Raw genomic sequence first — 23,435 nt, 5'->3', positions numbered from 1 at the left:
AAGTGGGTCTGCGGTTATCTCAAACCTGCCCTCACATGGGTTCCCTTCCTGAGCCGTTGAATGGCACAAGGAGACTATCACCCCATCGCCTGCATCACCACTGTGCACTGGATCTTGGTAAGAACAAAAAATAAAAATGTACTGTCTTAGGCCAGCAAGACTTGTGATATTTGTGACAGCACTTAGCCTACCCTGACTAGTTACCCAAAGGAAGTTCTGGCTGACTACGGGTTATAAGCCATTGTAAGCTTATAGCATTTCCTCTTGGTGGAAATGCAGATCCAAAAGTTAAAAAGTGTAGATAGAGCCGAATCATCATGCTCTTCTTTCTTTTGCTAAATTCATCAATAATATGTATAAGTCCTGCTCCCTTTTTCCCTCATGGAGAGTGGAATGAAAAATCCCTCAAAGACCCATGAAGCACAAGGAGTAAGTTTTTCCGTTTCCCTCAGTGCTGGGGAACAAACCCAGGCTGGTCCTCAGGTGGCCGTCCTTAAGCCGACAACAGGAGGCGTAAGGGGTGGGACTGGGACTGGCTGACCCCTGAACCAGTCAGCTGTGGTGAGGGAGATGTGGGTCACGTAGGAACGGGGGGCGCCCCCGGAACCACATAACCGGAGGATGCGTTTGTGTGGGGCAGCTCCCCCGAAGAGGAGGATACTGGTGCAGTCTGGCAGCGGAGCTGAGGAGATGGTCCAGGGATTGTACCAGTTAGCCTTCCCGATTGGAGTGTGAGGGCTGTAGGCTGGAGGGAGTCCCAGACCTGTGTGGGTCCTCTCCACCCCACAGCACGCCGGGCGCTGAGCACCTCATTCCCTGAGCAGTTCTTCGCCTTTGGAAAAGAGTAGGGAGAGAGAAAGGAGCAACAACAGTGGGCTCAGTAAGGCCTGGAACAACCAGTTTGAGCCATCTGTGGGGGTGGAAAATGGTTTCAGCTCCCAAACGCAGCCTCGGGAGGCCCTGGGGCAGAGTTGCCTGGCAGCGCTCTCCAGGAAGGCCAGGGTTCAGGAGCCTGGCCGCAGTGAGCACCGCCTAACCAAGGGGACCAGGGCGCCATTCCCAGTGAAAGATTTGATGAGTCCTCACCAGACCCGGTGATTCCCTGCCTTCTCACTAATCCTCGCGATTCTGCGAGGGAGGATTGTTTTTATTATCTCCCACACGAGGAAACTGAAGTCTGCGATATAAACTTCTTGAGCAAGATGATGTGGAACCTGGAGTAAAGTCAGATCTCTCAGCTACACCCCTGGTGACCTCAGTCAATAAAATGGGGTATACACAGGCCACTGTCATGTGGTTTCTTGAGGCCTCTCCCAGGTTTCCATAATGAGAGAACAAAGAGGTGCAGACAAACAGCTGTTCTGCTTCTGTAGCAGCTCAGTTACCCGCCTGCCCCCCTTCTCGGCACAGGCCTAACCTTCAGCAAGGCCAGGTTTCCCGTACGCAGCCATACAGGACAGTCTCTTCTAGCTCAGCTTCTACTAGGAAAGAAGTTTAAGTAAATTTTTGAAAATTTGTGAAGGACCACAGTTTGAGATGGAACACAACTTTTCCTCAGCAGGCCGCCAAGTCCCTGACCATGGCCGGGACGAGGGCGTTGAAGTTGGGCTTCACTCCTGTCATGCGCCTCCTGGCCAACGCCTCCAGCTGGGTTGTTCTTGATTTACATTCTGCTGGTCTAATTGATAGGTGACATTTCCTCTGAAGTTTGTGATCTCTCATCCTCTTTCAATGGGGGTAATCAATATTTCATCCTAGGGTTAGAACAGAGACTTGGCCTGCCTTTCCACGTAGACTAAAATCAGTTTTCTAGAGAATTATTTAGCACCTCTGTCCCAAACTCCTGTCCCTTGGTCGATTCTCCAAATAACCATTGACACGTGTGTATGCTTCTTCCCAACCAGACTGTACTTGGTGAGGTCTTGTGAAGATCACCACCCGTCTCCCTCTGTCCACAGTTTGATGCACGTAAATCCCCCCAAATTGCTTACTGGTTCTGTGTACCTGTTTGGCGTAACTAAACCACACTTGTCAAATGTGGACAGTAAATCTTCACACCTGATTTTTTAATCGGGGGGGGAGGGGTGGGGCTGATATGTTCGAAAACCACCCATGTTCTGCACTTAGTGGCCAGCAATGGACTCAGACCCATTTCTTGGAGAAACGAGCGCAAAGAGCGATGGGGATCATCCCTGGTCCTCCGTGCTTTCCTGACCGTTACTTTATGATTGAGCACGTGTTTTTCAAAAATCCAGTACCTCAGTTGTACTTCTTCATGCAGAAGGAGTTCAAATGATTCGTCTGTCACGTGTGGCCAGAGACTGTGACTCTCTTGTGGAGAGTTGTAGTCTAGCTGTGGTCCTGTGATTACTGACTGCGTATCAAAGGATCCATCTGACCCAAGGAGGGGTGAAGAAGAACCGCTCCAGGAGGAAGGTAAACAACAGAAGTCTTGGGGGTGGGCTCAGCCTCTCAGTAGCGATGCTATCGTCCAGAAATGCCTGGGGCACTCACCTGGGCCATACTGCTTGAGGCAGCCCTCACAGACATTTCCCCTTTGGGAGCCGGTATTGTGATTGGACCCGCCCTCCCCCACCCCCACCCCCCACCCCCCGCCACCTTGCGGTTCTTATTATGATTGCAAGACACACTTCAGTAACAGCCATCAGAGAACTTTGAAGAAAAAACATGGTTTATTACTCACAGGTCCTGGAGGATACATGGCATGCGTAGAGCCACACAGCGAGGTCATGGGTAGAAAGAGTACGTGTGCAGGCCTGGGCTTCTTTTATTGGGGTCTAGCACGGGATGCCTAGGGTTTCACAGGTTCAGTCTTTATTGGTGAATTTAAAACATGAGCGGGAATTAAAATGCCAGAAGGGAAAAACAGGTGGTCAGGTGGTCAGTTCCGTTAGTCGGAAGAGAGATCTCCAAAACAAAGGAAGCTTCTGGGGCGGGTCCGCCTGACTCTTCCTCTAGTCCTGTAGCCGGCAGTGTGTTTATTCAAGATAGCTGTCTTTGATGTGGGTGCCTAGGCAATCCGAAGCTTAAGGTCAGGCACTTGCATTACAATAAAAAAAATTAAAAAAATACTAACTCAGCTGCCTACAGTAGAATCCCCCCTGTGATGCTGAAGCATCTGAGTTAGTGGTGAGGACGTTAACAACCTTCAGTCGTTTGTAGGCGGGGAGCCGTCTGGTTGGAGCGCACATTGTGGCCTGCTTCCGTGGGGAAATACGATACAGTGCTGTCCTGCTGTCGGCGGGGGACAAACTCACAGTCTGGCGAGCCTCTTGGTATAGGGTAGGGTCAGCCAGCAAGGACCTAGCAAGTTCTGCAAAATCATATCATAGTAGGTCATCCCCCGATGCCATCGGGGCAATGTGTTTACTCCACTGTTTCTGGGAAGTCTTAGTCTCCATGGCAGCGTTCCGCAATATAAACTGGGAAGTCGGGCCATCTGGGTGAGCAGCTAGGTCTCCAGCTGGTGCCACGGCCCTGGGGTGTCATCTCTGGTATAGGACGCATAGGCATCTCCAGTGGTGAAGTCTTGGGCTGGGGCGGTATTGTCTGGAATGGTATCCTCTCCAGCAGTGAGTCTGTCTCACTCAGGGGTGAGGTCCTCTGGAGTGGTGGCCACCCAGGGGCGGGTGCATCCTCCCATGTGGCTGTGCATTTGGGGTATTGATCATGGGCTGGGCATAGACTAGCCTGATATAACTTAGAGGCTTCCCCGAGGACCGAGCTGCACGTCTGGTGCCTGCTGCTAGTGGAACAAATGGTTAAGAGCTCTCTGGGGTCATCAAGGGCACCTTTAGCAACAGAGTGGGTTGCTGTCCTTTCCTTCCCGGAGGAGCTCATCCAAGCACATAAAGATTCTGGGCACATTTATATCCCAGGCTACGGGAGATCTTATGGGTGCTACTTAGGAATTCCTGGGCTCAACCCGTGAGGGCAATCAGTGGACAAATCCTGGGAGCACAGTCCCTGTACCCAGGTGGGTATTATGTACGGGCAGTCATAGGGCCAGTTAGCTTGTAGCACTGTTTGATGTTGAAATTGGGCAAGTGTCATTTAGACATTGCTTCCAGCGGGCCCCTTGCCTATAAAGGGATGCGATCCCCTTGCCGCTCAGACTCAGTGGCACACTAGCCTGAGCCCTTCCAACAGGGCTCGCCAGCATTCCCTGCTTTTCCACCCTGTGGTGCTACTGTGGGCCGCAGCAGTGTTTTTACAGCATTCTATCTGGGTGAGGGTTAGGCCCAAGGGTTCTACCAGTAACCCTATCACCCAGGCGGTACAAAGCAATAAGAATAGCCATCAGCAGATGGAGCGCTGACGTTCGAATGAGCTCGGGTCAGGTTCCTTCTGGATGAGCTATCTGTGTATCGCTTAATGGCTGAGCGCGGTTGCTTGGTGGGGGAAAGTACTGGGTCGCCTTTTCTGGCGTGGGGTCAGGCCACGACTTGTAGCTTGCTCGGCATGTTCTCATCCCCAAATGTGGCCTGCGTCCACCAAGCAGAGTTCTTTCCCTCTTTCAGGCACCCAAAGTGCGCCACTGGTTGGTCCCGGGGCGATGACTTCTACTTCCTCTAAATTAGCCGGGGCGTTCAGTTTCATCAGCCAGCTCTTGTAGCCACTGTATTTGGTGAGAGCGGCCGGTGTGGAGGTGGCTGCTTTTGGAGAGTCGTCACCGTTGGCAGGATTTCCAAAGAGATGATCTCGCACTGACTTGGTGGGCTTGTGGCCTGTGGGGCATTCAATGGTGAGGGGACCATATTGGACTCTCTGCCCTCGATCAGGCTATATCAGAGGGAAGCAGATGGTCAGAAGATGGAAAAGAAAATCATAGCAGCATAGGGAAGTGGAGTCAGAGGTCAAAACGTAAAGGGCGTCGTGCTAGAGTGTGAAGAAAGCTTGAGAACTGCCAGAAATGACCCGAAGTGGCATTTTGGAGGGTGTGTGATAATTGTGTAATAATTGGTATGAGGGGTATACAGGCTCAGGGGGTGAGAATTAAGCAAGATGAGGGCCTGCGGCAAGAGTTCCATCCATTTCGAGAACCACTTGCTTGCAAATAATTTAAGTAGTGTCTCTTTAAGGAGGTCATTAAGATGCTTGAGGAGGCCAGCCACCCGGGGGCGGGATCCTAGATGGAAGTTTGGAAGAATGTTGGGTGGGAGAGCCCACTGTTGAATCTCCTGAGAGGTAAAGTGGGTGCCCTGGTCAGAGTCAGCAGTGTTTGGCGATCTGAAGGGAGCAGCATTGAAGGTAGTAAGGAAAGAGATTACCTGTTTTGAGGAGGAATTGTGGGTGGAGTTCACCAAGAGAAGCCTCGTGTTAAGTATCAGTGATGGTGATGGGTTATCTGGAAGCCCCAGCAGAGCGGGAGTATGGTCGGTCTCCCCGGGGGAGTGGGTCCCCGTTGTTCGGTTTGGGTGCAGAGAACGCGCTCATCTGTCACCACCTTGGCTGCCGCTGAGGAGGGGTCGTCCCCTCGCATGAGCACGAGTTGTTAAGGCACGAATTTCCCGATGACCTGAGGTTGTGCGGGTCCATTTCGCAAGCTGGGGAGAAGGGTCGGCACCCTGAGGCATCTACAGGGCAGAGAGAGGAGGGCTGAGTGAGGGGGTCTGACCGCAGTATTCCTAAAAATGGCCTCGGGTGTGGAGCGGTTAGCGTGAGCAGAAACGTGAGAATTGATGATAGGGATGGGGGATTCTCCTAGTTCCTTGCGTATCTTGGAGCCCCAGATGGCCTTGCCTTGTATGAGAAAATTGTCCCTTAGCCATTGGCCAGACCCAACTGCAAGGCTATTAGCAACAGCCCGGGAGGCTGTGAAAGGCCCCTTTTTGTGGCCTCCTTAAGGGCTGGGTGAACAGCTGCAGGTTCTGCCAGTTGGGCCGAGCCAGGAGTGTCCTCCTCGACTAGAAAGGTGCCCGAGGCCGGGTGGATGACGCAGCCCTCCAGCGAGCTGCATGGCATGCAGCGACGGCACTGCCCTTGGTGAAGAGCACTGACTCCCTGTCCATTTCAGACAGGTGGTCCCAAGGGGCTCCCCAAGTAGCCACAGGAGGAGAAAGCGGGGTGGGGTGGGGATGGGGGCTGTCACTTCTCGAGGCTCTCCGGCAAGGGGCTGAGCATGGGGGAAACCACATCCTCCTGTCATTTGGAAAGGCCTTTGACATCAGGTTTAGCCCTCCCCTGAAGGTACCATTTCCCTGTTACCAAGGAGGCGTCGGTGGCCGTGCTGAGCTTTTCTCTTAAGAGGCATCTCTCACCCAGGGCACTTGAGGAACTTGTGTTCAGAGTGATACCGGGGGTGGGGTGGGGGGCTGGCTAGGGGCTCAGTTCCTGAAAGAGCCCGAGAGGCTGCCGAAAGCTGGTGCCCAGGGGGAGTCTGCGGGCCTGCCGCTGGGGTAGGTGCTTAGTCCACAGCCCCATAGGAAGCCAGGTAGACTCCTGCTTGGTCCCGAGACTCCAGGAGGCCACTTGACGTGGAATGTGGAGCCAGTGGGGACTAAAGGTAAGACTTGCTGGACTGCGTGCTGGGCACCTTGCAAAGCACACTTGTCGGGCTTTGCCCCAGTGGAAGGTGGGTGACTTGTGTGTGATTGCGTGTACGATAGGGCGGGATGAGGGATGTGTTGCCTCCAGAACAGGAAAAGGCCTGATATGTGTTGTGCTTGTCTGAGTGTAGTGGGTGGTTGAATGGTGAGTAATTGATGTTTGGCCGTTGGGGAAATTTCTCAGCCCTTAGAGGACTAGATGATGCCCAGAAACAAGACAGATGAGGCCGGGCCTTGGCTCTTGAGGTCCAGGTGGTGTGCGAAGGGATGCGAATCTGCTCGTACTGCTTTCTCAGAGGCACCCCTGAGCGTAATGTCATCAGCGTAATGCCAAAAGCGGCACCTTTCCAGCTGTAAGGTGCTTAAGTCCTGGTGGCAGAGGTTATGTATGGCTGCAGGGCCGTGTAACTATCCCACCGGGGAGCTCGTAAATGTATAATCTGCCCCCTTCAAAAGTGAAGGCAAACGGAGCCTGGGATTCCTCCAAGGTGGGAACAGAATAGAAGATGTTAGTAGGTCAGTGAACACAGAGGACGCTCCTTGGGCCGACTGGACATCCTCAGTCAGTTCTATATTATTAGGAATTGGAGCCTCACTGGGGAACCTGAGCCACTGAGGTTTTGATGGCCAACGGTCAGGTGCCTTTGGTTGGTGGCTGGCTTAAGTACTGGCCAAATGGGGCCACTGAACGGGGAGATGGTGGCTTCATGACTGCAGTCTCAAGCACATCTTTAATGACGTAGGCGTAGGCCTTCAGCGGCCTGTTTAAGTCCCTACTGGGGAAGGTTTACCGTCTTGACCGGGGGAGGAAGAGTCCCTGGCGTCCATTTGGAGAGTCCCACCAGCAAGGCCAAGAACTTGGGCTTATTCCATGTGGCACGGTGTTGTGTCAGTGCCTCCATGCCTATAATAGGAAAGAACGAGCTGGGGGGCCACCACCAGAGGAAGCCATTTGAGGTGACGGGTCCCAATAGTGATATCCGAATAGCTCTGTGAAGCTTTGATTGTTTTACCAGCAGTGCCCTGTAGGTAGAAGGGCTTCCCTTTTGGGGATACAGAGGGATTTCCTAGAATGACAGTGACTTGGGTCCCCGTGTCTAGTAGGGCCAAAAAGGACTGTGCATTCTTATTGTCCTAATGGACGACCACAGTGGTACAGGGGTAATTGTCCCCAGGTGGTGGGACAAGCCCCTGGGAGCGGCTGATTTCCTAGGGTAGGAGCTTAAGTGGCTGCCAGTCCTGGAGGTTAGGGAAGGGGGCAGAGGGGGTAGCGGGGACGGGCTTGGGGCTAGAAGATGGACGGCAGAAGAGGGCCGTAGCTGGGAGAATGTGAGTTTCGGGGCCTGGAGTTTAGAGAGTGGCTGTCCAGAGGTTAAGTAGCCAGGAACCCCAGGTTTTCCTTACTCCCAGTAGAGGTTTTGCCTGTGTATTCCCATAAGGGACAAAATTAAATCAGAGGTTTATTAGGAAGGGAGTGGGGAACCCTTCCCATGGAGGGAAATTTGTTCGAGGGAGACCTTCCTGGAGCGGTGGTGACGGAGGGCCTTGAGTGTGACGTATTGGGGCATCTGGGCAGCAATCTCCTCTGTGTCTAGCAGCCATGTCAGTGCCCTCCAGTTGCCTGATGGATGGTTTCAGGAGTCCCCCCCGAAATGTAGTAGCGCTTCCCTGTAATTAGGGGGGTGCCTTGTAGAAAAGAATTCTCTGGACTTAGGGTCAGATGGGGCCTATTCAGGGTTGGAAATTCAGGGAGTCATTTGGGTCACTGTAGTGATGGAAATGACAAAGCCATTGGATCATGCCAATTTTGCACAGCAGGAGGCACGGAGGACCCTCACGTACGTTAATGGTCAATTAAGGCCTTTTAAATTAGTGGTCTGACTGTCTCATTAGACCGTATGGCCTTGATCACGGCTGCTCTGGGGAGATCACTGAATTATTATGGCAGCAGTGACATTTTGGCGTGGATCCCGCAGGCAACACACGACAGAGGCAATATGCAAAAGCACGTAGCAGCATGGCAGACCTCCAGCAAGCGGTGTTCCGTTCCCAGGTGGTGTTCCCCACCTGGGTTTGTCAGCTAGTAAGCCAGTCGCAGCTAACGGGTATTCCTCTTGATTAACTGCACAGGCAATCGTGCAGTCCTGCCAGCAAGGCCAATTGTTTTGTGCTGGTCTCAACCTATCAGTAGTGATCTATTGGCTAGAAATGCCTAGGGGCACTCACCTGGGCCTGAGGTGGGCACTCACCTGGGCCTGAGGTGAGCCCTGACAGACACTTCCTCTTTCAGAGCCAGTGTTGTGATTGGACCCGCCCTTGTGGTTCTTAAGATGGCAACAACCATCAGGGAACTTTGCAAGAAAAGAAAAGAAAACCAAGGATTATTACTCACAAATCCTGAAGGATACATGGTACACCTGGGGCCACTCAGCGAGGTTGCGGCAGAAAGGTAGTGGGCCTGGGGTTCTGTCTTTATTGGAGTGTAGGATGGGGTGCCTAGGGTTTCACAGGTTCACCCTTTGTTGGCGAATTTAAAACATAAGGGTGGGAATTAAAACTCGGGAAGGGAAAAACAAGTGGTCAAATGGTGAGTTATCTAAGTGGACCAGAGATCTCCGAAACAAAGGAAACTTCTGGGGCCGGGCCGCCTGGCTCTTCCTCTAGTCCTGTAGCCGGCAGTGTGTTTATTCAAGATAGCTGTCTTTGAAGTGGGTGCCTAGGCAATCCGAAGCTTAAGGTCAGGCACTTGCATTACAGACACAAAACAAAACAAAACCCAACTGTCCGGTGCTTACACTATATTTACATAAAGATGCCCTAATCTTATTGTACATCCTCTAGGGCAGGGATTGGTTTCAGAAATGGCTGAGGGAGCAAGAGTGTCCTTCAAATGCGTAAGTCTGCCATACGGTTTTTCTTCCAGTTTTACTGAGATATAATTGACATGTAGCAGTGATAAGGTTAAGATGTACAGCAGAATGGTTTGACTTACATAGATCATGGAGTGATTGCCAGTATGAGTTAGCATCAATCATCACATATAGATACAAGGGAAAAAAAATGTTTTTCCTCGTGGTGAGAACACTTAGGATTTACTCTTAACAACTTGCATGTATACTATAGAGCAGTGTTAATTATATTCATCATATTGTATATTACATCCCCAGTACTTATTTATCTTAAAGCTGGCAGTTTTCACTTTGTGACCGTCTTCATCCAATTTCCTCTCCCCACATGCCCCACCTCTGGTAACCACAAATCGAATCTCTTACTCTGTGAGTTATTTTGTTTTGATTCCATTTACAGGTAAGATGATACAGTATTTGTCCTTCTCTGACTGATTTCACTTAGCACAATGCCCTCAATGTCTATTCATGTTGTCACAAATGGCAGGATTTCCTCCTTCTTTATGGCTGAATAATAGTCCGTTGTGTATACGTATCCCATGTCTTTGTCCATCTACAGATGAAAGGATAACATTTAGGTTGTTTCCATGTCTTGGCTATTGCAAATAATGCTGCTCTGAACATGGGGCGTGGGGTAGGCACAGGTATCTCTTCAACATAGTGTTTTCACTTCCTTCTGATGTATTCCCAGAAGTGGAATTGCTGGATCATATGGTTGTTAATTTTTTTGAGGAATCTCCGTACTGTTTTCCATAGTGGCCGTACCAATTCGTAATTTCACCATCAGTGCATAAGGGTTCCCTTTTCTCCACATGCATGGTGGCATTCGTAATCTCTTGTCTTTTTGATGGTAGCCATTCTAACAGGTGTGAGGTGGTATCGCATGTGGTTTTGATTTGCATTGCCCTAATGCTGTTGAACATCTCTTCACATAGCTGTTGGTCATTCGTGTATCTTCTTTGGAAAAATGTCTATTCCAGTCCCTTGCCTGTTTCTTAGTTGGATAGTTTGCTATTGAGTTGTATGGGTTCTTTACATAGTTTGGATATTAACCCCGTATCAGATATTTGGTTTGCAAGTATTGTTTCCCATTCCATAGGTTGTCTTTTCATTTTGTTGGTTGTTTCTGTTGCTAAGCAGCTTTTTAGTTTGATGTTATCCCACTTATTTATTTTTTAAATTTTGTTTGCTTGCGCTTTAGGTGTCATGTACAAAAAATTCATTGCCAATACCCATGTTAAGGAGCTTTTATCCTATGTTTACTTCTAGTAGCTTTGTGTTTTCTGGGTTTACGTTAAAGTATTTAATCTATTTCCAGTTAATTTTTGTGAGTGGTGTAAGATAGGGGTCTAATTTCATTCTTTTCCATGTGAAGATGCACTTTTCCCAGCCACATTTATTGACGAGACCGTCGTTTCACCACTGAGTATTGTTGCCTCCCTTGTCAAATATGACTTGACCATATATATTTGGGTTTATTTCTGGGTTCTTGGTTCTGTTTCAGTGGTTGAGGTGTCTCTTTTTATTCCAGCCCTGTACTGTTTTGGAGACAGTAGCTTTACAACATAGCTTGAATTCAGGAAGTGTGACGCCTCCTGGTTTGTTCTTTTTCAGGATTGCTTTGACGATTCGGGGTCCTTTTTGGGTCCGTCTGAATTTTAGGATTGTTGCTTCTCTTTCTGTAAAAAATGCCATTGGGCTCTTGGTATGGATTGCGTTAAATCTATGGATGGCTTTGGGTAGTATGGAAATTTTAACAATATTAATCCTTCCAATCTATGAACGAGGAGTCTCTTTCCCTTTATTTATGTCATCTTTGATTTTGTTCATCACTGTCTCATAGTTTTCAGTGTAGAGACCTTTTGCCTGCTTGGCTGTATTTCTTCCTACGTATTTTATTGTTTTTGATGCTATTGTAAGTGGGATCATTTTCTTTGCTTCATTTTCAGATAATTCTTTGTTAGTGTATAGAAACGCTACTGATTTTTGCATGTTAAATTTGAATCCTACAACTTTATGGAATTTATTGATTATATGGTAAGTTTTTTGGTGGAGTCTTTAGGAATTTTCTTAGATATAAAATCATGTCTTCTGCAAATAGAGACAATTTTACTTTTTCCTTTAAAATTCTGATGCATTTTATTTGTTTTCCTTGCCTGATTGCTCTGGCTAAACCATCCAGTACTATGTTGAATAGAAGTGGTGAGAGTGGACAGCCTTGTCTTATTTCTAATTTTAGAGGAAAGCTTTCAACCTTTCCACCCTTATTATTATATTAGCTGTTGGCCTGTCAACATTATGACCATGTTATGTATTGTTACTAAGTTGAGGTAAATTCTTTCAATACCTAATGTGTTAAGAGTTTTTTTTTAATCATGAACAGATGTTGAGTTTCATCAAATGCTTTTTCTGCATCTATTGAGTGGATCATATGATTTTTATTTTTCATTCTATTAATGTGAGGTATCACACTGATTAATGTGGGTGTGTTGAAACATCCCTACACCTCAAGATAAATCCCACTTGATCATGGTGAGTGGTCTTTTTAATGTGCTGCTGAGTTGAGTTTGATAGTATTTTATTGAGAATTTTGAATCTATATTTATCAGGTATATTGGCCTGTAATTTTCTTTATTGGTGGTGTCCTTTTCTGGCTTTGGTACCCGCGTAATGTTGGCCTCGTCAAATGAGTTTCAGAGTGTTCCGTTCTCTTTGGCTTTCTTGGAAGAGTTTGGGAAATATTGGTGTTAACTTTTTATTTTTATTTCTTTTTTATTTTAAAAAATTTTACTGGAGTATAGTTGATTTACAATGTTGTGTTAGTTTCAGGTGTACAACAAAATGATTCAGTTATACATGTACAGACACGTATTCTTTTTCAAATTCTTTTCCCATTTAGGTTATTGCAGAATATTGAGTGGAGTTCCCTGTGCTATACAGTAGGTCCTTGCTGCTTATCTTTTTAAAATATACTAGTGTGCATGTATGTGACCGCCAAACTCCAAGTTTATCCGTGAGCCCCACCTTTCCCCTTTGGTAACAACAAGTTTGTGTTTTAGGTCTGTGAGTCTGTTTCTGCTTTATGCATAAGTTCATTTGTATCGTTTTTTTTAGATTCCGCATGTAAGCGATATCATCTGATATCTGTCTTTCTCTGTCTGACTTACTTCACTTGTACAGTAAGTATGAAGTATGATAATCCCCAGGGTCACCCATGTTGCTGCAAGTGGCATTATTCATTCTTTTTAATGGCTGAGTAGTATTCCATCATAGATATATGTACCACATCGTCCTTATCCAGTCATCTGCTGATGTACATTTAGGTTGTTTCCATGTCTTGGCTGTTGTAAATACTGCCCCAGTGAACATTGGGGTGCATGTATCCTTTTGAAGCATGACTAACTTTACTGTTGTGTTTGGGTTCCTTATCCTTTTTTGTGTTTGTATCTATCGCAGATTTTCAGTTTTTGGTTACCGTGAGGTTTTGACATAGCCGTCTATATACAAATAAGGTTGTTTTAAGTTGCCGGTCTTTGAATTTCAAATGCATTTCCAATATCCTGCATTTGTACTCTCCTGTTCTCACGATTGCTGGTTTTGATATCACGTTTGTGTGTGGATGGTTTCGTACCTTTACTTTATGTTTGCCTTTACCGGTGAGCTTTCCCATTCGTAATTTTCTTGATTCTAGTTGTGGCCTTTTCTTCTCCTCCTAGAGAAGTTCCTTTAGGATTTCTTGCAAAGCTGGTTCTGTGGTGCTGAATTCTCTTAGCATTTGCTTGTCTGTAAAGCTTTTGATTTCTCTGTCGAGTATGAACGAGAGCCTTGCTGGGTAGAGTATTCTTGGCTGTAGGTTTCCCCCTTGTATCACTTTAAATGTATTGTGCCACTCCTTTCTGGCCTGCAGGGTTTCTGCTGAAAAATCAGCAGATAACTTTATGGGGATTCCCTTGTATGTTAGTTGTTGCTCTTCTCTTGTTGCTTTTAATATTTTTTCTTTGTATTTACTTTTTGTCAGTTTGATGAACATGTGTCTCAGCATGCTCCTCCTTGTGCTTATCTTGCACGGGACTCCCTGCGCTTCCTGGGCTTGAGTGAGTGTTTCCTTTCTCATGTTAGGGAAGTTTTGGGCTATATTCTCTTCAGATATTTTCTCAGCCCCTTTGTCTCTCTATCCTCCTTCTGGGACCCCTGTAATGGAAACGTTGGTGCGTTTAGTGTTGTCCCGGAGGTCTCTGAGAGTGTCCTCATTTCTCTTCATTCTGTTTTCTTTATTCTGTTCCATGGCAGTGATTTCCACCATTCTGTCTTCAAGCTCACTTATTCGTTTTTCTGCCTCAATTATTCTGCTACTGATTTCTTCTGATGTGGTTTCCTTTTTAGTTATTGTGTTCTTCATCTCTGTTGGTTTGTTCTTTAAATCTTCTAGCTCTTTGTTAAACATCTCTCGTATCTTCTCGATCTGTGCCTCCATTCTTTTTCCGAGACCTTGCATCGTCTTTGCTGTCATTACTCTAAATTCTTTTTCAGGTAGGTCGCCTATCTCCGCTTCATTTAGTTGCTATTGTGGGTTTTTATCTTGTTCCTTCATCTTCCACATATTTCTCTGCTGTCTCATTTTGTCCGACTTTCTGTATTCGTGGTCTCCTTTCTGCTGGCTGCAGGATCATGGCTCCTCTTGCACCTGGTGTCTGCCCCCTGGTGTGTCAGGTTGGTCCTGAAGCTTGTGCAGGCTTCCCGGTTGGGGGGGACTGGTGCCTCCCCATTGGTAGGTGGAGCTTGTCCCTCTGGTGGGCAGGGCCGTGTCAAGGGGTGTGTTTTGAGGTGGCTGTGAGCTCAGGACAACTTTAGGCAGCCTGTCTGCTGATGGGCAGGGCTGTGTTCCTGTGCTGCTGGTTGTTTGGCCTGAGGCGTTCCAGCACTGGAGCCTGTAGGCTGTTGGGTGGGGCCAGGTCTTGATGCCAAAATGGTGATCTGTGTGAGAGTTCACACCAATCAATATCCTGTGGGTCCTTTGCCACCTGTGTCCTTGCCCCCCCACCAAGTGAGCCACAGCTGACCCCCACCTCCCTAGGTGATCCTCCAAGACTCATAGGTATGTCCAGCCCAGGCTCTTATGGAGTTACTGCCTTGTGCTGGGTCCTAGTGCATATGAAACCTTGTGTGCACCCTTCTGGAGTGGCATCTCTGTTTCCCCCAGTCCTGCACTCAAGCTCAGCTGGCCTTCGAAGGCAAACGCTGTGGGAGTTCCTCCTCCCGATGCCAGGCCCTCAGGCTGGGGAGCCTGACGTGGGGCTCAGGACTCTCACTCTTGTGGGAGAACATCTGTGATATAATTATTTTCCCGTCTGTGGGTCACCCACACCTGGTGGGTATGGGATTTGATTATGTCACGAAAGTGCCCCTCCTACTGTCTTGTTGTGGCTTCTTCTTTGTCTTTGAATGTAAGGTATCTTTGTTGATCGGTTCCAGTCCTTTTTGTCAATGGTTGTTCAGCAGTTAGCTGTGGTCGTGGTGTTTGCATGAGGGGAGGTGAGCTCAAGTCCTTCTGCTCTGCCGTCTTTTCCAGAATCGACGGGCTGCTTTCAGTTTGCATGCTTGCTGCCTCTTTCCTCCGTGCGTACTGGCAGTTATCCCCTTGATATGGGGTGTGCAGGTGCAGCAGCCCTTGCGTGCTCCCAGGATGGCGGGGGCAGGGCTTGGCACCTGCTCACAGGTCTCCTAGGGTCGGCTGCAGTCCATGCACTCCCGGGACATCAGGCGTAGGGCTTGGCGCCTGCCTGTGGGTCTTCTAGGGGCAGCTGCTCTGTGCGCTGTCCCAGGACAGCAGGAACAGCGCTTGGCACCTGCCTGTGGGTCTTGTAGTGGTATCCTGTGCCCACTTCTGGAGCCCACAGTGGCGTCGGTGACTCGCACCTGCCCCGGGAGCTCCTGTAGTTGGTGTCTCGTTGCCTGGGAGTGCTCACAGGGAAAGAAGCTGTTATAGTGGTCCCACCCTTCTTCTCGTGTGCCCCCCAGTAATGGCTCCTTGCCTCTCTGGCAGGCCCTGGCTTCTTCGGAGTACACCCTCAATTGCCACAGTCCAGCCTCTTTAGGCTGTCTCCGCACAGCCAACCCCAGTCCTGTCTCTGGGCCTGACCTCCGAAGCCTGAGCTTCAGCACCCAGCCCCCACCTTCAACAAGTGAGGCAGGGAGACTGCACTGAGCTTCTGGCCTAATCTTTTTAAATGTTATTCACGAATGTAAGTGCAAGCGTTTTGAGTTAATCACTTGCATGATTTCTTATTTGAATAGTGCCCTAATGTGATTCTTTCCTTAAACTGTTCTTTTGTGGTACCATTGGTTATATGTACTGTCATGGAGCTCTATTTGAAGTTAGCTCTCCTCAGTGACTTCAACACCGACACTAATGGCACTTCTGGTAGCCTCTTCACTGGGTTCCTGGACCTTATTAACTCCAGTGATCTCCACTTTTCTGTTTCTGTTTCTGGTCACGTTCACACTTGTCTGACAGCAGAGCACCACCTCCAAAGTCTCAGTGAATCTTGCCACCTCTCCAGCTTTGAACTTGGCCTTCGCTCCCTTTGTCGTCTCTCATCTCTTAATCTTTCAGGACAGCCCTAGAATCACAGCCCCTTTCACCTGATTTACCAATTCCTTCCTCTGGGCTAAGTGCAGACTTCTGTTTTTTCAAAAGGCTTGGATGCAGTCTTAGAGAAAGCTCTTAACCACGTGGATGTATTCATCCTCTCCAACCTCATTTGTCCTTTCACTGCCACTCAGCCAGCATGTTTTTAACCCCTCAATTATGTTGTATGGAATGAGCCACAGTGGTAGGAAATACCATTGATCTCAAATTATCTTTCATTCATTCATTCAACAAATATTTATTGAATATTTATTATCCCTACAACTTTACTCCACAGATTTTTAAAATAATAATACTCTTGAATGGTTATATTCGTACTAAGGGGTGATAATGGATGGTGTTTCTCAGATATTTTATACCTCAGCATTACTTCCTAGGTAAGTAGGTAACAGTAAAATGTATGTTGTAGCTAAGAGAAACGTAAAACTTAAAAACTAACTTTTCTAAGGGAAAATCAACAAAGAAGCATGGACTGGGACCTCAAATTTCCACAAAGGAGGTATGCATATGTATAAACAAAAGCCTTTCATCCAGTGTTTCTTAAACGAAGAATGTAAACTAAGTAGAAACACAGAGTGAGAAACCTTCAGAGCAGATAGATTGTATTTTTTTTAATGTGATTATAGGACCATAAAATGAAATGTTTGTGGTCAGTATTTGTATTAGTCAGGGTTCTGCAGAGAAACAGAACCAATAGGATTGATTGGCTCATGCAGTTATGGAGGCTGACAAGACCCAAGATCTGCAGTCAACAAGCTGGAGACGCAGGAGAGCCTGAGTAGAAAGAGAAGCCAGAGGAGCTGATGTGTCAGTTTAAGTCTGAAGGCAAGAAAAAAACTGATGTCCCAGATCGAAGGCAGTCAGATAGGAGGCGTTCCCTATGACTCAAAGGAGGGTCAGCCTTTTTGTTCTTTTGAGGCCTTCAGCTTATCCACACTAAGGAGGGCAATCTGCTTTGCTCAGTCTACCAATTCAAGTTTGGTTTTTTTTTTTTTCCCCTTGCGGTACGAGGGCCTCTCGCTGTTGTGGGCTCTCCCGTTGCGGAGCACAGACTCCGGATGCGCGGGCTCAGCGGCCATGGCTCACGGGCCCCGCCGCTCTGCGGCATGTGGGATCCTCCCGGACCGGGGCACGAACCCCTGTCCCCTGCATCGGCAGGCGGACTCTCAACCACTGTGCCACCAGGGAAGCCCTCAAGTTTTTTTAAGGCAAGATTGTTTTTCGAGTTTTCTTGAGTTATAATTAGCATATCACTTTGTATTAGTCCAAGGTGTATAATTTGATATATGTATATATTACGAAATGATTGCCACAATAAATTTAGTTAACATTAATTACCTCACATAGTTATAAAATTTTTTCTCTTGTGATGAGAATTTTTAAGATCTGCTCTCTTAGCAACTTTCAACTATGCGATACAGTATTGTTAACTATATAGTCACCGTTGCTGTAGATTACATTCCCGGAACTTATAATTGGACATTTTTACCTTTTGACCACCTTCACCCATTTCTCCCACTGCCCATACCCACCTCTGGCAACCTCCAATCTCTTCTCTGTATCTGTGATTTTTTTTTTGGGATACCATTTATACGTGATAGCGTACAGTATGTGTCTCCCTCTAACTTATTTCCCTAAGCATATCGGCCTCAAGGTGCATCCATGCTGTTGCAGTTGCAGGATTTCCTTCTTTTTTATGACTGAATAATATTCTGTCATATATATGTACAGCATTTTCTTTATCCATTCATCCAACGATGGACATTTGGGTCGTTTCCATATCTTGGCTGTTGTAAATAATCTGCAGTGAACATGAAGGTTCAGATATCTTTTCGAGAGAGTGATTTCATTTCCTTTGGATATATACACAGGAGTGGAATGCTATATTCCAATCTGTTATTTCTGTTTATGTCAGTAGTAGTTCATATTGTACTTCGTAGTTCCCAGTTTTATTTCTATGAGTATATGGTAGTTTTATTTGTAATTTTTTGAGGAACCTCCATACTGTTTTTCATAGCAGCTGAACCAAATTACATTGCAACCAACAGTGCACAAGGGTTCCCTTTTCTCCACATCCTCACCATTACTTGTTATTTCTTGTCTTCTTGGTGATAGACATTCTAACAGGTGTGAGGTGATGTCTCCTTGTGGTTTTGATTTGCATTTCCCTGATAATTAGTGATGTTGAACATCTTTACATATATCTGTTGGCCATTTGGATGGCTTCTTTGAAAAAATGTCTATTCACTTCCTCTACCCATTTTAAAATCAGATTGCTGTTTGGGTTTTTGCTATTGAGTTGTATGATTTCTTTATGCATTTTAGGTGTTAACTCTTTATCTGATATATGATTTGCAAATATTTTGTCCCATTTATAGGTTGCCTTTTCATTTTGTTGATGGTTTCCTTTGCTGTGTAGAAGCTTTTCAGTTTGATGTAGTTCCACTTGTTTATTTTATATTTTGTTGACTCTGCTGTTGGTGTCAAATCTGAAAAATCATCACCGAGAGTGATGTCAGAGAGCTTACCTCCTATGTTTTCTTCTACTAATTTTATGGTTTCAGGTCTTATGTTTGAGTTTTTAATCCAGTTTGATTTTTGTGTATGTGTGTAAGATAAGGATCCAGTTTCATTCTTTTGCATGTGGCTGTCGAGGTTTCCCTATACCATTTATTGATGTGACTATCCTTTCCCTTTTTTATATTTTTGCCTCTTTTGTCATAAATGAGTTGACCATATATGTGTGGCATTTTTCCTGGTCTTTGTATTTTCTGTTCCATTGATCTATTTGTCTGTTTTTATGCCAGTATCATATTGTGTTGATTACTGTAGCTTTGTAATATAGTTTGAAATCAGGAAGTGTGGTGTCTCCAGCTTTGTTCTTCTTTGTCAAGATGTCTTTGGCTAGTTGGGTTCTTTTGTGGTTCCATACAAATTTTAGGATTGTTTTTCTCTATCTGGGAAAGATGCCATTGGAATTTTCATAGGGATTTCATTGAATCTGTAGAGTGTTTTGGATATTATGAATATTTTAATAATATTAACTTTTCCAGTTCATGGGCACAGACTATCTGTCCATTTGTTTGTGTCTTCGGCAGTTTCTTTTATCAGTGTTTTACAGTTCTCAATGTACAGAACATTCACCTCCTTGGCTAAATTTATTCCTATGTAGTTATTATTTTTGTTGCAACTATAAATGGGATTGTTTTCTTAATTTCTCTTTCTGATCGTTTGTTGTTAGTATATAGATATGCAACTGATTTTTGTATATTCATTTTGTACCCTGCAACTTTAAATTTGTTTATTTATTCCAACCGTTTTAGGGTGGAATCTGATTTGGTTGCCTTTTATCTTTTTTTTTTTCTTTTTTTGACTGATTGCTCTGGCTAGGACTCCCAGTACTTTGTTGAATGAAAGTGGTGAAAGTGCTCATCCTTGTCCAAATCACATGTTAATCTCATCGCAAAACACCTTTACGGATACATGCAGAATAATGTTTGACCAAATATCAGGACACTCCATGGCCCAGTCAAATTGAGACGTGAAATTAACCATCACGGTATTATTCATATTAAATGCAGAGTCAGGAAATGAAAACTCTAGTGTCATAATCTGTGAAAAGTCTTTGTTTTGACTTTCAATTCCTTTCATTATTTAAAAACGTAAAATAACTAATAGTTCCACACCTGATATTAGTAAGTTCTTACTCGGTGTCGGTGATTACCTCTTATTCGTTCATTCAGTGTATTTCTGTTGAGTACCCTTTTATGCTAGGTATTTTTTATAGGTACTATCACAAGACCTTATTCTATAAACTCTTCATATTTGCATTGTTTTGGAGATAAGTGCTCTTCAGTCTTTCATGTTAATCCCTTGTTTAAAAATTAATAATGCAGGTGGCTCAATGATGCATTCATAAGAAAGCGGACCATACAGCAGCAGTTGGTGGCTTATCATCCTCTCCAAATATATATATTTGATGTGCATGCATATATATAAACAAATCATTTAATGAGGGGTAGTTCAAGTGACATATCAATCTAAAATGAATATTATCTGTCCCTGTGCTGTTCACTCTACATTATCTTATCATTACAGTTACTTTCTGAGTTAATTTTTATTGTTATTACCCGTATATTTCAGATAAATTGTGAATTACAGAGTATGTCACATGCTCGAGCACACATCTTATAAATAGCAGAGAGTGACAGTCTGACCTGGATTCCTTTCTAGGTAGTTTGGAAAGTGTGGCTGGTCCATGAGGATTAGAACAAAGACTGTTTAACTTGTTTGAGCCTAGATTTCACATAGTAGGGGCTCAAAAACATGAATTAGAGACTGAGTAGCCTTTGGAAGTTTTAGTTTCATTATTTGTCCAAATTAAAGCAGTGAGTGGGAGTGGATGTTGAATATGTACTTAAACTATGTTTCCTTTAGAAGAAAGAAAATCAGTCACCCAATCGTGACAAATTGTTAGAATTTTACTTTAATATGCACAAACAAAAAACTAGGTATAAAGCTCTGTAGGTTTAAAGTATGCTTTTATAACTGTAAAGCTAACAATTTGTAAATGTATGTGTATATATATCTCATGTCTCTCATATAAATATATGAGTATATATATATCATATACATGAGATATACACATATAGGTGTATATATATGTATATATGTGTATAGACGTATACTTGGAAATATATCCGTGTGTGTATATCTCTTGGAAGAGAGACTGAACGCCAAGACAAAAACCTCGCATTCCTTTACAGGACGTGCAATGCAGATCTGTTGTGGAGTAACTGCTGGCTTTGGGAAGGAAGGTGAGGCCAAAGGCAGCCCATTAGAAAGGGAAGAGGCTGTTGGAACTGGGAATTGAGGTGAAGAGAACTACTGACAGGATTTTAAGGGATAACACTCTTGCCTTTGAGTGTCTGTGTGGTAGAGTCCGTGGCCTGGAGTATAAGGGGAAAGCTGTACTAGAGCAGCTTCTGGTGGCAGGAATATTATTTTCTTATACGTGCAGCTATGGAAACATTGCTGAACATTCCTCAGATCTTAACTGTCAAGGACAAGACAACAGTAGTAATAACTGGAAATGTCAGTTCCATGTCCACAGTAATCTATTTACAATTGCTTCCCTATTTCACGAGTTGTCTATCAATTATCCATGCTTTTCTTCCCCCCAAATCATCACGTTTTGACTTAATCATGTGTATTCCTCAGTTATGCTGTAGAAAACAGCAATTTTCCCTATGTGGCCCTTCCCCCTTAATTCTCTCTTAATTTTCCACATCAACAATCCCTAAGGTTTGAAAAAAGACAATAGCATATAAATGAATTAAGGTGCAGAATTCCTCCAATTATGAAGATCAATCCCTGGGTTATTATTGATTGATAAATATATTGATCACATCAATGTAAGTATTTTAATCCGTTTGTCTACAGAGGCTGCAGCTACAAGATGAAAAGACATAATCAGTTTATTCAGTTGTTACAAATGTAGGAGGGGGAAATGGAAATAGGATTAAGAAGATTTTATGTAGAACCAAGAGTCCACTTCCTGTCTTTCCAAAGACACTGTTCTATAAACCATGGTATTGATTTTCCTAGCCAGGCTATTAAGTACGTTTGGTTAGATCACATTTTGAATTAAAGCAGTGCATTATAGTAAATGTCTTTATGGGACACTTCTTGCAAAAGAGTGCTGTTGGGTCAAATGAACAAGAGAAAACAGGTAATAATATAATATTAGAACTCTTTTTACAAAATAACATCTCAATTCCCGTTTTGTGATAGCTTCAATAACATGTTAGAAAACCGCAGTACGTGTATGCGTGTATGGAACGCATACATTTGTATGTGCATATTAGCCTTTGATTGGTAATATTAATGTTGCTAAAATTTGGACCTTCACGTGGATCGTGGTATGGATATATATTAGCTAGGTAATGTAGACGTTAATGGGAACATGCCTCGTAGCTGCTTGTATGTGTGTGCATTCTGTGAAGTTGTAATTTTTAAAAAACTATAAATGTTGTACTAGATGCCGTGGATCAAGTCAGCACTAGTGGAAAGCTAAGGTTACTGATGATTCTGCATTTTTCATATCTGTAATAGGAAGTGATTCAGGAAGTTTTTGGCTAGCTACTGAAAAGTAAGCTAAGATATTTAAATGTCATCTCTCAGTAAGTTCTATGTAATGAGCACTTCAATCTTGGGAATTTAGATTATTCATGATCCATATTCTCAGTATACTGCTGCATTGCTTAAGGTACATAGGTGCAGAAATGAGTGCAATATGCATTCTTTACTCCCTTCTTAGGAGGAGGTGAAAGGTGTGGGGTTTTGTGCCAGATGGTCGTCCGTTGGAAGCCTGACTCCATGCCTTCCAAGCTATGTGAACTTGCCTATAGTGATCTACTCATCAGAAAAATGGTACTAACGATATGAGATGTTATGAAGTTTAACTGAGACGATGCATTTATGATGATGCTAATATGACACAGCTCATTGATTGCAGTGAATCCACAGTAGCTATTATTTTAGGAACTAGACTGACCCTGAGAAAGTAGTCTACTCACTCTATAAAAGCTCACCTTGGGGCTTCCGTGGTGGCGCAGTGGTTGAGAATCTGCCTGCTAATGCAGGGGACGCGGGTTCGAGCCGTGGTCTGGGAGGCTCCCAGATGCTGCGGAGCAACTAGTCCCGTGAGCCACAACTAGTGTGCCTGCGCGTCTGGAGCCCGTGCTCCGCAACAAGAGCGGCCGCGATAGTGAGAGGCCCGCGCGCCGCGATGAAGAGTGGCCCCCGCTTGCCACAGTTAGAGAAAGCCCTCGCACAGAAATGAAGACCCAACACAGCAAAAATAAATAAATTAATTAATAAACTCCTACCCCCAACATAAAAAAAAAAAGCTCGCCGTAATTTTTATATTTTAGACTCTTCTGTTAAAATCCTGGAAGGCTAATATAATGCTTTTCTCCTTCCCTCTTATTCGGTTCTTTTTCTTTCTTAGCTAGTCACTGAAATCTGCTTTATGTTATTTCTGGTGGAAAGGTTAGCAGGTAATGCAGTTCCAAAATATGAATAGCTTTTGGAATTAATAAATCCAAAATAAAGATGAGTGTGAGAAAGAGGAATTAATCTTCAAAAAGTAGCTTATGAAAAATATAAATTTATATAGCCTTTAGACATTTGTAATATTATAGCCCTGAGCTGCTGTTTAATTTCAAGTGTATCTGTCTTTTCATTCTAAGGAAATTGCCAACTTCCTAAGGTCAGGGACATTAGATCATGTCTATTTATTTCTATTGC

General features: G+C 44.9%; 1 protein-coding gene across 4 annotated transcripts in view; it reads left to right on the top strand.

Moving 5' to 3' along the window:
- Window positions 1–23,435, top strand: part of PRRG1 (proline rich and Gla domain 1) — a 266,644-nt gene that overhangs the window by 20,586 nt on the left and 222,623 nt on the right. For 2 of the 4 annotated variants that reach the window (XM_029241021.1, XM_029241022.1), the window contains exon 1: window positions 38–117. The exons of 1 other annotated variant lie outside the window; for it this stretch is intronic. In XM_029241021.1, coding sequence (XP_029096854.1) covers window positions 61–117 — 57 coding nt within the window. In that variant the 5' untranslated portion in view covers window positions 38–60. Of the gene's footprint in view, window positions 1–37; window positions 118–6,393; window positions 6,527–23,435 lie in introns of those variants that run through there. One more of the 4 variants, XM_029241024.1, reaches the window with a different exon arrangement.

Source organism: Monodon monoceros, unplaced genomic scaffold (genome assembly GCF_005190385.1).
Source record: "Monodon monoceros isolate NGI ecotype Baffin Bay Population unplaced genomic scaffold, NGI_Narwhal_1 Super_Scaffold_22, whole genome shotgun sequence".
Taxonomy (NCBI): Eukaryota; Metazoa; Chordata; class Mammalia; order Artiodactyla; family Monodontidae; genus Monodon; species Monodon monoceros.
Note: the sequence above shows the minus strand (reverse complement) of the source record. Positions and strands in the feature narration are given on the sequence as shown.